The 16,259-nt window shown below is 44.4% G+C and overlaps 1 protein-coding gene across 1 annotated transcript in view; it reads left to right on the forward strand.

Annotated features, from left to right (window-relative positions):
* LOC139266575 (collagen alpha-1(XXI) chain-like) overlaps nt 1–16,259 on the forward strand; it is a 463,005-nt gene that overhangs the window by 63,807 nt on the left and 382,939 nt on the right. The window contains exon 6 of the mRNA XM_070884170.1: nt 311–388. Coding sequence (XP_070740271.1) covers nt 311–388 — 78 coding nt within the window. The remainder of the gene's footprint in view (nt 1–310; nt 389–16,259) is intronic.

Consider the following 16,259-nt stretch of genomic DNA (forward strand, 5'->3'; position numbering starts at 1 on the left):
ACGGCAAATGTTCCCATTATACATTGCAGGCTCAGAGAGGGTATCAGCATTTAAGATTTGTTTGTTTCTTGAACTTTTACTGATCTAAATGTGGTGAAATAAAGATAAATGAAAATGCTCTGGTTATGTAACTACTTATGTACAAATCAATGGGAAGCTGAGATTTACGAGTTCAGATTAAAGGACTTCATCAAACTTTCAAAACGTGGACATTATTTATTATTGTATGTAGAACAAAACATAAGTGTTTTAAAAAGTAAAATCCTACAAATACTGTTTTGTTTAACATAATATTATGTTTCGTTTGTAGTTTGAAGTTCAAAAATTAAGGATTTACTGTAACCCAGAACAAAATCAACGAGAAACTGCCTGTGAAATTCCAGTTGTTGTAAGTACATAAGAACATAAGAACATAAGAAATAGGAGCAGGAGTAGGCCACATGGCCTCTCGAGCCTGCTCCGCCATTTAATAAGGTCATGGCTGATCTGATCATGGATGCAGCTCCACATCCTTGCCCGCTCTCCATAACCCTTTATTCCCTTATCGCTCAAAAATCTGTCTATCTCCGTCTTAAATATATTCAATGACCCAGCCTCCACAGCTCTCTGGGGCAGAGAATTCCATATATTTACAACCCTCTGAGAGAAGAAATTCCTCTTCATCTCAGTTTTAAATGAGCGGCCCCTTATTCTGAGACTATGTCCCCTAGTTTTAGTTTCCCCTGTGAGTGGAAATATCCTCTCTGCATCCATCTTGTCGAGCCCCCTCATTATCTTATATGTTTTGATAAGATCACCTCTGATTCTTCTGAACTCCAAAATGTATCGACCCAATCTACTCGACCTATCTTCATAAGTCAAACCCCTCATCTCCGGAATCAACCGAGTGAACGTTCTCTGAACAGCCTCCAATGCAAATCTATCCTTCCTTAAATATGGAGACCAAAACTGTATGCAGTACTCTAGGTGTGGCCTCACCAATACCCTGTACAGTTGTAGCAGGACTTCTCTGTTTTTATACTCTATACCCCTTGCAATAAAGGCCAACATTCCATTTGCCTTCCTGATTACTTGCTGTACCTGCATACTAACTTTTTGTGTTTCATGCACAAGGACCTCTAGGTCCCTCTGTACTGTAGCACTTGGTAATTTTTCTCCATTTAAATTATAATTTGCTTTTCTATTTTTTCTGTCAAAGTGGATAACCTCACATTTTCCCATATTATACTCCATCTGCCAAATTTTTGCCTACTCACTTAGCCTGTCTATACCCCATTGCAGATTTTTTATGTCCTCCTCACAACTTGCTTTCTTTGTATCTTTGTATCATCAGCAAACTTGGCTGCATTACACTTGGTCCCTTCATCCAAGTCATTAATATAGTTTTTAAATAGTTGAGGCCCCAGTACTGATTGCTGCGCCACCCCACTAGCCACTGTTTGCCAACTGTCTCTGTTTTCTATTAGTTAGCCAATCCTCTAATCCATGCTAATATATTATCCCCAACCTCGTGAACTTTTATCTTGTGCAGTAACCTTTTATGTGGCACCTTATCAAATGCCTTCTGGAAATCCAAATACACCACATCCACTTGTTTCCCCTTATCCACACTGCTTGTTACATTCTCAAAGAACTCCAGTAAATTTGTCAAACATGATTTCCCTTTCATAAAACCATGCTGACTCTGCTTGATTGAATTATAATTTTCCAAATGTCCTGCTACTTCTTCCTTAATAATGGACTCCAGCATTTTCCCAACGACAGATGTTAGGCTAACTGGTCTATAGCTTTCTGCTTTTTGTCTGCCTCCTTTTTTAAATAGGGGCGTTACATTTGCGGTTTTCCAATCCGCTGGGACCGCCCCAGAATCCAGCGAATTTTGGTAGATTACAACCAATGCATCCACTATCTCAGCAGCCACTTCTTTTAGGACCCTAGGATGCAAGCCATCAGATCCAGGGGACTTGTCTGCCTTTAGTCCCATTCTTTTACCGAGTACTACTCCATTAGTAATAGTGATTGTATTAAGTTCTTCCCTCCCTATAGCCCTTTGATTATCCACTATTGGAATGTTTTTAGTGTCTTCTACCGTGAAGACTGATACAAAATATTTGTTCAATGCCTCTGTCATTTCCCTGTTCTCCATTATTAATTCCCCAGTCTCATCCTCTAGGGGACCAACATTTACTTTAGCCACTCTTTTCCTTTTTATAAACCTGTAGAAACTCTTACTATCTGTTTTGATATTTTGTGCTAGTTTACCTTTATGTGCAATATATAAATTTTTTTATGTATAGCACACACTTCCGTAAGTGTAACCCTTACTTCTTGTAAGGGTAATCCTTCTTGTGCTACTTTCCAATCACACTTTTCCCATCACACTTTATTGATAACATCCCTATGTCATAAAGTGCATATCCTCTGACTCACCTCAAGCAATGCCACGGGAGAGCTGGTATTAAGTGTACTCATTTTGATAAATGTATAACACTGAATTAAACTTTGTTTTAAAACAATAGATAACATTATTTTTTGATAAAAATGGGAGGATGCCAATCTTCTCCATAATTAACAACATGTTGATTAAATCTTATTCTCACAAATTGAATGTTTCAAAGCCGTGTGTCCCCATGATTTAATTCAAGGGTTGTTGATTACAGATATAAATAAACTTTTTTTATTGAAAGGGGAAATTTGGGCCTAATGAATTGATGATGACTCTTATTTGGTAGCACTTGTTATATAACTACTGATAATTTCCCCAGGTACATGCGGTCTGTGAATTACTGGAAACAAGCACTGCTGTAATATTATATTTTATTCTACTACTTAGTTTAGAAAAAGTTCACATTGGCCTGTCATACAATTGTAGTGTTTGCAGGTTGATATATTTATGAGGTTAATTATGAGGAGCCAATATGGCGGAAGGAGCTCGGCAAAAGACTACCTTGGCAGTCCTTATAAAGGCTTAGCAACAAATTTTAACAATATAAGAACATAAGAAATAGGAACAGGAGTAGGCCATTTGGCCCCTCGAGCCTGCTCCACCATTTAATAAGATCATGGCTGATCTGTAACAGGTATGCAAATAAATATAATTGATACTGTTCAGTAAATAATTTGGAAGAATTTGGTAAAATGTAACTTTTGAATATTATTAAAGTGAGAAAGATAATTGACTTTAGCCAGAGCTTTATAATCTGCTGCAAGGTTGTTAATCCATAAAAGATTGTAAAGCTCTGGCTAAAGTTAATTATCTTTCTCACTTTAATGTAGACATAGTGAGGTAGAGTTTCCTATTTCTTATGTTCTTAGATTCTTATGTTCTTAGATCTTAAATGTTGCCATTCCCAGACTCTGAACTCATGTTCCTTTGGAGGCTACAGTGAGTCAAAAGAGTGCATGAAAAAGTGATAAAATGTAACTTTTGACTAATGGGATGAGTAAAGATTCTGTAGGGCTTAGAGATACAGGCCTAGAAAAAGGAAGAGTGAAACTGGGATGCAAAAGTCAAGGAGATGGAAGGAAGATGGCCAACATCCAAAGGCATGGGTGCTTGAAAGAAAAAGCAAGTTAAAGCAATGCAAAGGAGAGCGAAGCAAGGCTTCGAAGAATACCAAGTCAAGAGCACAGAAGGAGTGAGCTTGGGATCTGATGGAGGTGAAGTAGGATTCAATAAGGGAAAATAATTTAATAAAGGACACAGGGGGATGAGTATTAGGAGCCCATGATGATTAAGGCTTAGATCGGGTGCCTGAGTGATTCAGGAAGCTTAGGGAGATGAGAAAAAATAAGATGTAGCCTCCAAAGGAACATGAGTTCAGAGTCTGGGAATGGCAACATTTAAGATCTAAGAACATAAGAACCTAAGAACATAAGAAATAGGAACAGACATTGGCCATACGGCCCCTCGAGCCTGCTCCGCTATTCAATAAGATCATGGCTGATCTGATCATGAACTCAGCTCCACTTCCCTGCCCGCTCCCCATATCGTTTAAGAAACTGTCTATTTCTGTCTTAAATTTATTCAATGACCCAGCTTCCACAGCTCTCTGAGGCAGCGAATTCCACAGATTTACAACCCTCTGGGAGCATAAATTTCTCCTCATCTCTGTTTTAAGATCATGCCCTCTAGTTCTAGTCTCCCCCATCAGTGGAAACATCCTCTCTGCATCCATCCTGCCAAGCCCCCTCATAATCTTATACATTTCGATAAGATCACCTCTCATTCTTCTGAATTCCAATGAGTAGAGGCCCAACCTACTCAACCTTTCCTCATGTCAACCCCCTCATCCTCGGAATCAACCTAGTGAACCTTCTCTGAACTGCCTCCAAAGCAAGTATATCCTTTCGTAAATATGGAAACCAAAACTGCGCGCAGTATTCCAGGTGTGGCCTCACCAATACCTTGTATAGCTGTAGCGAGACTTCCCTGCTTTTATACTCCATCCCCTTTGCAATAAAGGCCAAGATACCATTGGCCTTCCTGATCACTTGCTGTACCTGTATACTATCCTTTTGTGTTTCATGCACAAGTACCCCAGGTCCTGCTGTACTGCGGCACTTTGCAATCTTTCTCCAATTAAATAATAACTTGTTCTTTGATTTTTTCTGCCAAAGTGCATAACCTCACACTTTGCAACATTATACTCCAGCTGCCAAATTTTTGCCCACTCACTTAGCCTGTCTATGTACTTTTGCAGATAAGGATGGTATGTGAACTGGAAAGGGGGGGTGGTGGTGGAGGGAGGGGTGGCGGGTGGAGAGTAAATGTTGAGATGGGCCCAGCACCACAGTGATGTAAATCTGGAGGAAGGACGAAATACAAACAAAATTAAGGCTGGTGGATGAAATCAGGCTAAATTAAACAAGGATCGATCATTCATTCAAAGATGGAAGATAACATTTGTAAAACCTGCTGTTCAAATGATTTTTTCTTTGGACTATTCTGATTAGTTTACAGAATACATAGTCCAGGCTGTGCTCTTGACAGCATCAGATCTTATCCAATAAAATAAATAAACTAACTACAGAATCTAAATGATATACTTGATATAAACCATCAAATGATTTTCACAACCTGTACACTCTAATAGTTGACCTTAGACCTTGGTAATCCCGTGCAAATAGGTTTAGGGGTTAAGGGATTTAGACGGGTTAAATAATTTGGCAGGGACATGGCAGATGGAATATAATGTGCCCATCGGATTGGTACTGCCAGTAGAATCTACGCTCAGCTGTGCCCTGAAGTTATTCTCAATCACTTCCTTTCAGACGTGCTGTATGTTATAAAATGGCAGCATAACCTCCTCACCATCACCTCCACTTTAACAGCCATCAAACAGGAGGTGAAGTGCGTGGTGCTCCATCACATGGCCACATTTATTGTGCCAGCCATTGGATTGTGCCAGGCTGAAATATATAAAGGCTACCAATATATTTATCTCCATATGTGGCAATTTTAAGTTTCTGCATCCCTTTAAATTTACTCATCATCTTTTGTAAGCACCACTTTGAGGGATAACTTACACCCAATTTTTCTTGACTCCCACTTCCGGAAAACTTCCAATGCAATGGCCAAAATGGCTCTGAAACTTATACAAATGAATTGGACCCATAAAATCAGGCGGGATCAGCACAATAAAAGTTAGACAGATGCTGACAACACACCACCCAATTAACATTCAATCGGAAACTCTACCTCACTGTGTCTACATTTTCCACCAATCTTCCATTTTTCAACAACCAGGAAAAGACAGTAGAGCATTAATTTTACACATCTATGTTGCTGGTGTGGATGCTCCCATGAATTTGAACCCTTCCCTTCTATACCTTCTCTCCAAACACACATATACTTGCCTTATCTTGCTTATCATCATCATAGGCAGTCCCTCGAAACTTGCTTCCACGCCAAAAAAGGATGCGTTCACAGGTGTTTCAATGAAGGACCTAATATTCCAGATTCCGAACTACATCTTGAAGGGTGGAAGATACCACGAGCTAGGTCTTGGTCCAGTGGCAAGGATTACCCAAGATGACTGGAGACCAGCTCTGCTGAATGGGCCTAATGCGCACACATATCGCAGTGTGGGCCCCGAACTCACGCCTCTCCTATTCCTATCCTGACTGGCATGTGGCATGGACATAATCCTAAGATTACTAATGCTGAGGTCCACATCTTTAGGCTGCCTCTTAATTCTTGAAACTCCTTTTACAGGACTTCAGTTCTATTTTTTCCTATGTCATTAGTTCCAAAATGAACCACGACATCTGGCTATTCTCTTTCCCTGCTTCAAAATCTTTAGCACCACTCTATTCTATACTTTAGCTGTCAACTGGGAGGCAACTCACTATAGGACTTTTAGTTTGTGGCTACAAAAGTGTCTGCCTACTCCCTGATTGTACAATACCCTGTTACTACTGCACTCCTGCACTTAAGTTTCCTCTCGTTGGCTCAATATGCCACGGATTTGCCTGTGGTTTCCCTCCTCTGAATTGTAGTCACTATAACAAGCATTTAGTACTAAATACCTGTCTGTCAATTCAACACGCTCAGGGGATCCGAGCATTATTTGTCCCACAGGCAGCATGGAGGCAGTCTCTAATGTGGCCATGACCTTGGGGGCCAGGAAAATCAGCTGGGGCTAGAGCCACATCGCTATGAAGGTCAGAAGTTCCCCTCCCCCACCCACTCACCTACACCCTGAGATGAGCCCCAAAATAACAAGCATTTATATTCTAGACCAATATTTTTGTAGTGTATGAATAAAAGAGTCTGATCAGATACTGTGAGCTCAAAGTAAAGTGTGACCTTAGTCTTTTATTGCAGGTTTCCAGAGTGCCTCTCCAGCCTGTGAGGCCTCCTTAAGTACAGGTGCTCCCAAGGGATTGTGGGATCCCTTGGGACTCCAGGGGATGAGCACTCTCATGGACAAAACGGTTTTCACAGGTTTACATATATAACAACACTCCCCCCCCCCAATGTCAATAGTGTAACTATTTACAAGGTGAGTCGATCTGGGGCCTTTCTTTCCCTGGTTGATCGTCTCGGTGCAAATTCTGGTTTTGGTGAGTCGTTTGTTGGGCCCTCACTGGGCTGCTGTGCAGCGAGCCTTGCTCGGCTGCCTGGTGTATGATGTGGTGAGTCCTGCTGGGCCGCTGCTGGTGATGGGTTCTGCTTCGTGATCAACTGCTGTGTCGGTTGCCACTGGTGTGTGTGTTGGGGGGGTCAAAAAAGGTAGGGTCTAATGTGGGTTGCTCTGGATAGTCCGTGAATCTGAGTTTGGTTTGGTCCAAGTGCTGCCTGTAGATGAGTCCATTTGAAAGTTTGACCCAAAACACCCTACTCCCCTCTTTGGCCACGACAGTGCCGGGAAGCCACTTGAGACCTTGTCCATAGTTCAACATAAATACAGAATCATTAATCTCAATTTTGCGTGACACATTTGTGCTATCATGATATGTACTTTGTTGAAGTTGCCTGCTCTCTACCTGTTGGTGTAGATCAGGGTAGACTAATGAGAGCCTTGTCTTAAGTGCCCTTTTCATGAGCAGTTCAGCGGGTGGGATCCCAGTGAGCGAGTGGTGTCTCGTGCGGTAACTAAGCAGGACTCAGGATAGGCAAGTATGCAGTGAGCCTTCAGTTACCTTCTTCAAGCTCTGCTTGATTGTATGCACTGCTCTCTCTGCCTGACCATTGGATGCTGGTTTAAACGGGGCAGATGTAACATGTTTGATCCCATTGCGGATCATGAACTCTTTGAACTTGGCACTGGTGAAACATGGCCCGTTGTCACTCTCAAGGACATCAGGCAGGTCATGCATGGCAAACATGGCCCGCAGGCTTTCAGTGGTGGCAGCGGATGTGCTTGCCGACATTATCTCACATTCAATCCATTTGGAGTATGCATCTACCACCACTAGGAACACTTTACTCCAGAACAGGCCTGCATAGTCGACATGAACCCGATACCACGGTTTGGAGGACCAAGACCATAAACTTAGTGGCGACTCCCTGGGTGCATTGCTTAACTGTGAACATGTGTTACATTTGTGCACGCAGAACTCTCAAGTCCGCATCGATACTGGGCCACCACACGTGAGATCTGGCTATCGCTTTCATCATTACGCTGCCTGGGTGGCTACTGTGGAGATCACTAATGAAAGTGTCCCTGCCCTTTTTAGGCACCACTACCCGATTACCCCACAGAAGGCAGTCTGCCTGTATAGACATTTCATCTTTACGCCTATTTCTTCCTGCATTTCTAATGGGACATAGGACCAGCTCCCGTGAAGCACACAAGTTTTTTACTAAGGACAGTAAGGGTTCCTGGCTCATCCAGGTTCTAATCTGTCGGGCGGTAACAGGTGATTACTCACTCTCGAATGCTTCCATTACTATAACCAAATCTGCGGGCTGTGCCATTTCCACCCCCGTGGTGGGCAATGGCAGCCTACTGAGAGCATCGGCAGTTTTCTGTGCCTGGCCTGTGGCAGATGGCGTATTTGTATGCGGACAACGTGAGCGCCCATCTCTGGATGCGGGCTAAGCATTCGTATTTATCCCCTTACTTTCAGAAAAGAGGGATATCAGTGGCTTATGGTCAGTTTCCAATTCAAATTTGAGCCCAAACAGATATTGATGCATTTTCTTTACCCCATAAACACACGCTGACGCTTCTTTTTCAATCATGCTGTAGGCCCTCTCAGCCTTAGACAGACTTCTGGATGCATAAGCAACCGATTGCAATTTCCCAGATTCATTAGCTTGTTGCAATACACACCCGACACCGCATGACGACACATCACATGCTAGTACCAAATGCTTACATGGATCATACAACATAAGCAATTTGTTTGAGCATAACAGTTTTCTAGCTTTTACAAATGCATTTTCTTGGCTTTTACCCCACACCCATTCATCTCCTTTACGCAGTAAAGCGTGTAGTGGTTCTAACAGTGTGCTGAGACCCGGTAAGAAGTTACCAAAGGTGTTCAGGAGTCCTAGAAACGACCGCAGCTCCGTCACGTTCTGTGGCTTACGTGCATTCTCAATTGCCTCCGTCTTCGAATCGGTGGGCCTGATGCCATCCGCTGCGATTCTTCTCCCCAGGAACTCCACTTCAGGCGCCAGGAAAATGCACTTCGAGCAATTAAGCCGACTAAGAACCTCCTCCAGATTCTGCAGATGCTCGACTGTGTCCCGACCTGTAAACAAGATGTCGCCCTGGAAGACCATGGTGCGTGGGACCGACTTCAGTAAGCTTTCCATGTTTGTCTGGAATATCACCGCGGCTGATCAAATCCCAAACGGACATCTGTTGTAAATGAAGAGACCTTTGTGCGTGTTGATGCAGGTGAGGCCCTTTGATGATACCTCCAGCTCCTGCGTCATGTATGCCGAGGTCAAGTCCAGCTTCGTGAACATCTTTCCTCCCGTCAGCGTCGCAAAAAGGTAGTCTGGCTTTGGTCGTGGATATTGATCCTGCAGGGAAAAACGATTGATAGTTACTTTGTAATCACCACAGATTCTGGCAGTGCTGTCTCCCTTGAGGACTGGAACAATCGGACTGCCCCACTCGTTGAATTCGATCGGCGAAATGATGCCCTCTCTTTGCAGCCGGTCCAGCTCGATCGCTACCCTCTCTCTCATCATGTATGGTACCGCTCTCGCCTTGTGATGGATGGGTCGCGCCCCCAGAATTAGGTGGATCTGCACTTTTGCTCCTTGAAACTTCCCGATGCCTGGTTCGAACAGCGAGGGGAACTTTTTTAGGACCTGAGCACATGAAGTGTCGTCGACGGGCGAGAGCGCTCGGACGTCATCCCAGTTCCAGCGTATCTTCCCCAGCCAGCTCCTGCCGAGCAGCGTAGGGCCATTGCCCGGTACCACCCAGAGTGATAACTTGTGCATCGCTCCATCATAGGAGACCTTTACGGTAGCACTGCCGATTACGAGAATCAGTTCCTTTGTGTAAGTTCTCAGTTTAGTGTGAATGGGAGTCAGGACTGGCCTTGAAGCCTGGCTGCACCACAATTTATTGAAAGTCTTTTTGCTCATAATGGACTGGCTCGCATCCATGTCCAGCTCCATTGACACCGGGACTCCATTTAATTCAACCTTCAGCATTATCGGGGGACACATTGTGGTAAATGTGTGCACCCCTTATACCTCTGCCTCCTCGGTCTGAGGCTCTGGTTCACTGTGATCCGTCGTGGATCTGTTCTCCTCTGCAACATGGTGGTTTTCAGGATTAGCAGGGTTTTTTAGCTTGCCTGCACATACATTGGAGGTGTCCCATTGTTCCACAGCCCTTGCAAATGTATCCTTTGAAGCGGCAGGAATGGAAATGATGATCACTCCCGCAGCGCCAACAAGGTGTTAATGGCCTAGCATTCAACACCCTTGATGGTGGATTCTGAGACATTTGCGGACCTGCAGCTTCAGGCATGTAAGGCCTGCCCTGTACGTTACGATTCAGAAACACCATTACTTTGTTCACAGTACTTGTAGCAGCACTCGTGTGCTTTGAGATTTGCTTGGTATTGTCACTGGTGGCGTTGAATGCCTGGGCTATCGCTATGGCTTTACTCAAGGTTGGGGTCTCTACAGTCAAAGGTTTGCAAAGTATCACTTCATGGCCAATTTTAAGTACAAAGAAGTCCCTGAGCATGTGCTCCAAATGTCCTTTAAATTCACACTGTCCTGCAAGGCGTCTTAGCTCGGCGACATAGCTTGCCACTTCCTGGCCTTCAGACCTCTTGCATGTGTAGAACTGGTACCTCGCCATCAGAATGCTTTCTTTTTGATTAAGATGCTCCCAGCTCAGTGTGCACAAATCATCATATGATTTCTCTGTGGGTTTCGCTGGAGCAAGCAGATTTTTCATGAGGCCATACGTTGGTGCCCTGCAAACGATGAGGAGAATCGCCCTTCGTTTGGCAATGTTCGCTTCTCCTTCCAGCTCGTTGGCACGAAGTATTGGTCAAGTCGCTCCGAAGGTTTCCCAATCATCTCCCTCCGAAAATTTCTCCAGGATGCCCACTGTTCCCTGCATCGTTGCAGTGGGGTTCGCCATCTGTATCTCGTCACCAGTTGTAATGTATGAATAAAGAGTCTGACCAGATACTGTGAGCTCAAAGTAAAGTGTGACCTTAGTCTTTTATTGCAGGTCTCCAGAGTGCCTCTCCAGCCTGCGAGGCCTCCTTAAGTACAGGTGCTCCCAAGGGATTGTGGGATCCCTTGGGACTCCAAGGGATGAGCCCTCTGGTGGTTAAACAAGGTATTCACAGGTTTACATATATAACAATTTTAGTCTGCTACAACCATATAAGAACTGTGAAATTGTTTGCATGTTATATGATTGACTCCATCTACTGGAGCAGCTTAATTTCTTTCGGGCTATCGATACATATCCTTTATTTCTTCCACTTCTGGAACTGTTGCAGTGTTTTTGCTGCTTCGGGTTTTTGTCTTCTCCTATAATTGCCAATTAAGGAGGGTCAGTGTTATGTGATGGGAAAAGGTGAGCCAGTGCCATTTTTTTTCAGTGTGTTGCTTGGATATCCATTATTGAATTCTGCATTAATGTCCTTTAGATACCAGTCTAATTATACATTTTTGATCTTTTATTCCAGGATATTCTGGTATGTATTGACTATTTCATTTGGAAATGATCAAGTAGGTGGTGTTTATATATTTGAATCATGTTTTAAGCATATCTGCATGATCAATTTAAATTTTTCTTCTGATTTTGTAAAAATGTTAAACATAGTGTCATCTGAAATAAGCAAAACCGTATAATGTTACAGAAAATATGCCATAATTATATACAGCATTTGAAAATCTGATTCAAGAGGTTTGTTTGACAACTAAGCAGACCAATAATCAGGACCAGGCAAAGGTAAGAGTTTGATTGACAGCTGTTCTTCCATCATATCATCATACAGTCCCTCAAAACGAGGATGACTTGCTTCCACGCCGAAAAGGGATGAGTTCACAGGTGTTTCAATGAAGAACCTAATATTCCGGATCCCGAACTACATCTTGAAGGGTGGAAGATGCCTGTGCGTGGATTTTTTTAACGTGTGGTGGCCGTTGCACCCCATCCACCACACGGGTTTGACAGAGCTAGGTCTTGGTCAACCTCGTGTGTCAGCTGTGACTCAGCTGGAAGCACTCTCGACTCTGAGTCAGTAGGTTGTGGGTTCAAGCCACACTCCACAGACTTAAATTCAAAAATCTAATCTGACACTCCATGGCAGTACTGAGGGACTGTTGTACTTCGGAACGTGCTATCTTTCAGATGAGGTGTTAAAGCAAGGCCCTGTCTGCTCTCTTAGGTGGACGCAAAAGATCCCATGACATTATTTTGAAACAGAGCAGATGAGTAATCCCTGGTGACCTGGCCAATATTTGTCCATCAATCAACATCACAAAAGATAGATTATCTGGTTGTTATCACATTGCAGTTTGTGGGGGCTAGCTGTGTGCAAAAAGGCTGCTACATTTCCTACATTGAAACAGTGACTACACTTCAAAAGTACATCATTGGCTATAAAGCGCTTTGGGACATCATGAAATGTGCTATATAAACGCTTCAACCTACAACACTTGCTAAAAGTCATGGGGGCTGTACTGGCAGTGGACCTCGCATTCCAGGATCTATGGCGGAAGGAGCGGAGGCAGTGAGAAAGACGGAAGCATATGCACAGAGGGAGGAGGGCCATCACGGCTCTCAGTGGGGGGCCTTACATTCCTAGGGTCTTCTGACATCACTTTTCCTCCCTTCAATTAAGCAGTGTGTTAGGAGGCTCTGCTTCACCAAGGAGGTGGTTACAGAACTCTGCCATCCCTTGCAACCAGAACTCCATCCTCAGACCAGGGCGACCACAGCTCTCCCAGTGGCAGTCAGGGTCAACGTGGCCCTCAATTTCTTCATCAGCGGGTCCTTCCAATCTGTAATAGAAGACATATCTAACATCTCACAGTTCGCCGTATGTCGCTGCATCCGGGAGGTCACTGAGGCTCTCTACAGCAGGAGAAGGGAGTACACTGACTTCCTGATCATCAGAGAGAAGCAGGACGGGCGTGCATGTGGCTTTTCCAGGATAGCGGGCTTCCTGATGGGGCAGGGATCTATCGACTGCACCCATGTGGCTTTGCAGGCACCGTATAATAATCCTGAGATCTTCCGTAACTGCAAAGGCTACCACTCGCTTACTATGCAGTTGTTATGCACAGCGAATCCTCAACGTCAATGCCCGCTATCCTGGCAGCAGCCACGATGCCTTCATGCTGCACTAGACTGGTGCTCCAACACTCTTCCAGCCACTACTTCAAGCTCGCGGCTGGCTGCTCGGAGACAAGGACTATCCGCTCCCCAACTAGCTCATGACTCCCCTCCACAACCCCAACACTTGTGCCCAGCTCTCATATACTGAGAGATATGCTGCCACCAGGAACATCATCAAACAGACCATTGGTCTAATGAAGCAACGGTTCCGCTGCCTTGACCACTCAGGAGGAGCCCTCCAGTACTTGCCAGAGCAGGTGTCCCATTTCGTGGTGGCCTGCTGCATGCTCCTCAACCTGGCCATCATGAAAGCGCACCCTTGCCAGCATGGATTGAGGGACCACCTCAGGAGGCTGACGAGGCAGAGGAGGAGGAGGAAGATGAGGCGGAGGAGGAACATGATGGAAGTAGCGATACAATCGACCTTCCGGACGGACTGTCCGTGACTGGCTCATCAGACTCCGATTCACATGAATGAAACCCCAGATCCCCGTAGCTCACCACATCCCCATCGTACAATCCTTGTCTCATGATATATCACAGCGTCATCACAGCAAAGGTGAAATGAGAGAGACCAGAAAATATTCTAAATACAATTAATACATTTATCTATAAACATATCACATGTATCACATGAATTCTAATATCTAATTACCTTTGTACCTGCCATAGTTGAATAGCTGTCATTGTGTGCAAGGTATGAGATGTAGGCGTGATTGTTTCTAGGTAGTGATTGTTGGTGGGTGCATGCTGAGGGTGTGGTGCATTGAGCTGTGTGTGAAGTTTGTGGTACAGATGGTGGTATGTAGCATTTTTTTAAGCCTTCACTCACCCTGACCATCCGTGTGAGGTCATTAAACTTAATCTGCACTGGTTGTGGGTCCTGGGGAGCACAATGCTGCCCGTGACGTGGTATGCCACCTCCCTCCACATTGTCAGGCAGACTTGTGGCGAGGGCCTCCTGCCAGTTGCCGGGTAAAAGAACGCCCACCTTCTCTCCATTGCTAAAACCAATGCCGACAAAGCTTCACCGGAAACCCTCCAGGCTCTCTCCCTGGGGGAGCGGGATATATAATTAAGTGCTACTTCTCGTTGTCCTTCTTATGGTTTTTGAGGCAGCTGCAGACCCAACAATGCTGAGAATGAGCTGATGCAGCATCAATGAACCTTCCTTTTAAGTAGTGAAAAAAGTCTGCGTTTAGACTTCCCCTGATATTGATCCTTCTTTCAGTATAATACCAGTGAGCTTGGGTTTTTAGACCAAAATCATGTGAGAATGGTAGCATAGTGGTTATGTTACTGGACTAGTAATCCAGCGGTCTGGACTAATGATCCAGAGATGTGAATTCAAATCCTACCATGGCAGCTGGGTAATTTAAATTCAGTTAGTTAAATAAAAAAGTCTGGAATAAAAAGCTAGTATCAGTAACTATCGGAGTGTCATTAAAAACCCATTTGGTTCACTAATGTCCTTTTAGGGAAGGAAATCTGCTGCCCTGACCTGGTCTGGCCCACACCAATGTGGTTGACACTTAACTGCCCTCTGAAATAGCCTAGCAAGTAAAAAAACACTATGAGAAACAATAATAAGAATTTAAAAATCAAAATCGGCACTGACTACGGAGATGACAGTGGCACACTTAACCCAGTCGACCCTGCAAAGAAGTCCTCCTCACCAACATCTAGGGACTTGTGCCAAAATTGGGAGAGCTGTCTCACAGACTAGTCAGGCAATAGTCTGACCTAGTCAAACTCAGAATGATACCTTTCAAACAATGTCCCACATTCCTCCATTACCATCCCTGGGTATGTCCTGTCCCACTGGCACAGTGGAGTGGTATACAGTTAGGAGGGAGTGGCCCTGGGACTCTTCAACATTGACGCCGGACCCCATGAGTCTCATTGCTTCAGGTCAAGCATGGGCAAGGAAACCTCCTGCTGATTACTACCTACTGCCCTCCCTCAGATGATGAATCAGTACTCCTCCATCTTGATTACCACTTGGAAGAAGCACTGAGAGTAGCAAGGGAACAGAATATACTCTGGGTGGGTGACTTCAATATCCATCACCAAGAGTGGCTCAGTAGCACCACTACAGACCAAACTGGCCGAGTTGTGAAGGACATAGCTGCCAGACTGGGCCTGCGACAGGTAGTGTGGGAGAAACCTACTTAACCTTGTCCTCATCAATCTACCTGTCGCAGATGAATTTGTCCATGACAGCCTTGGTAGCAGTGACTACCACACAGTCATTGTGGAGACGAAGTCCCGTCTTCACACTGTGGACACAGTCCATTGTGTTGTGTGGCACTACTACTGTGCCAAATGGGATAGATTCAGAACAGATCTAGCAGCTTAAAACTTGGCATTCATGAGACTGTGGGCCATCAGCAGCAGCAGAATTGTATTCACCACACGGCCCAGCATATCCCTCACTCTACCATTACCATTAAGCCAGGAGACCAACCCTGGTTCAACAAGGAATGCAGAAGACCATGCCAGGAGCAGCATCAGGCGTACCTAAAAATGAGGTGCCAACCTGGGGAAACTGCAATACAGGACTACATGCATGCTAAAAAGCGGAAGCAGCGTGGTATAGGTAGGGTTAAGTGATTCCACAAACAACTGACCGGAGGCAGAAGCTTCATGAATATCCCTATCCTCATTGATCGCAGAGCCTAGCACGCAAGTGCAAAAGACAAGGCTTAGGCATTTGCAACCAGAAGTGCTGAATGGATGATCCATATTGATCTCCTCCTGAGGTCCCCACCATCACAGAAGCCATAATAACCATTTCATTAACTATGAGAAGAACCAAAATCTGTAGCTCTTGTAAGGTGAGATGACGTTCCTCTTGATTGAAGTGCACTATGTAGTTTGGGGTGTTTTTCAATTGGTTTTGGTATTTAAAAATTCAAACAGTAAACACGAGATAATTTTACAAGTCCACACTACAGAGGAAGA

Source organism: Pristiophorus japonicus, chromosome 7 (assembly GCF_044704955.1).
Source record: "Pristiophorus japonicus isolate sPriJap1 chromosome 7, sPriJap1.hap1, whole genome shotgun sequence".
NCBI lineage: Eukaryota > Metazoa > Chordata > Chondrichthyes > Pristiophoridae > Pristiophorus > Pristiophorus japonicus.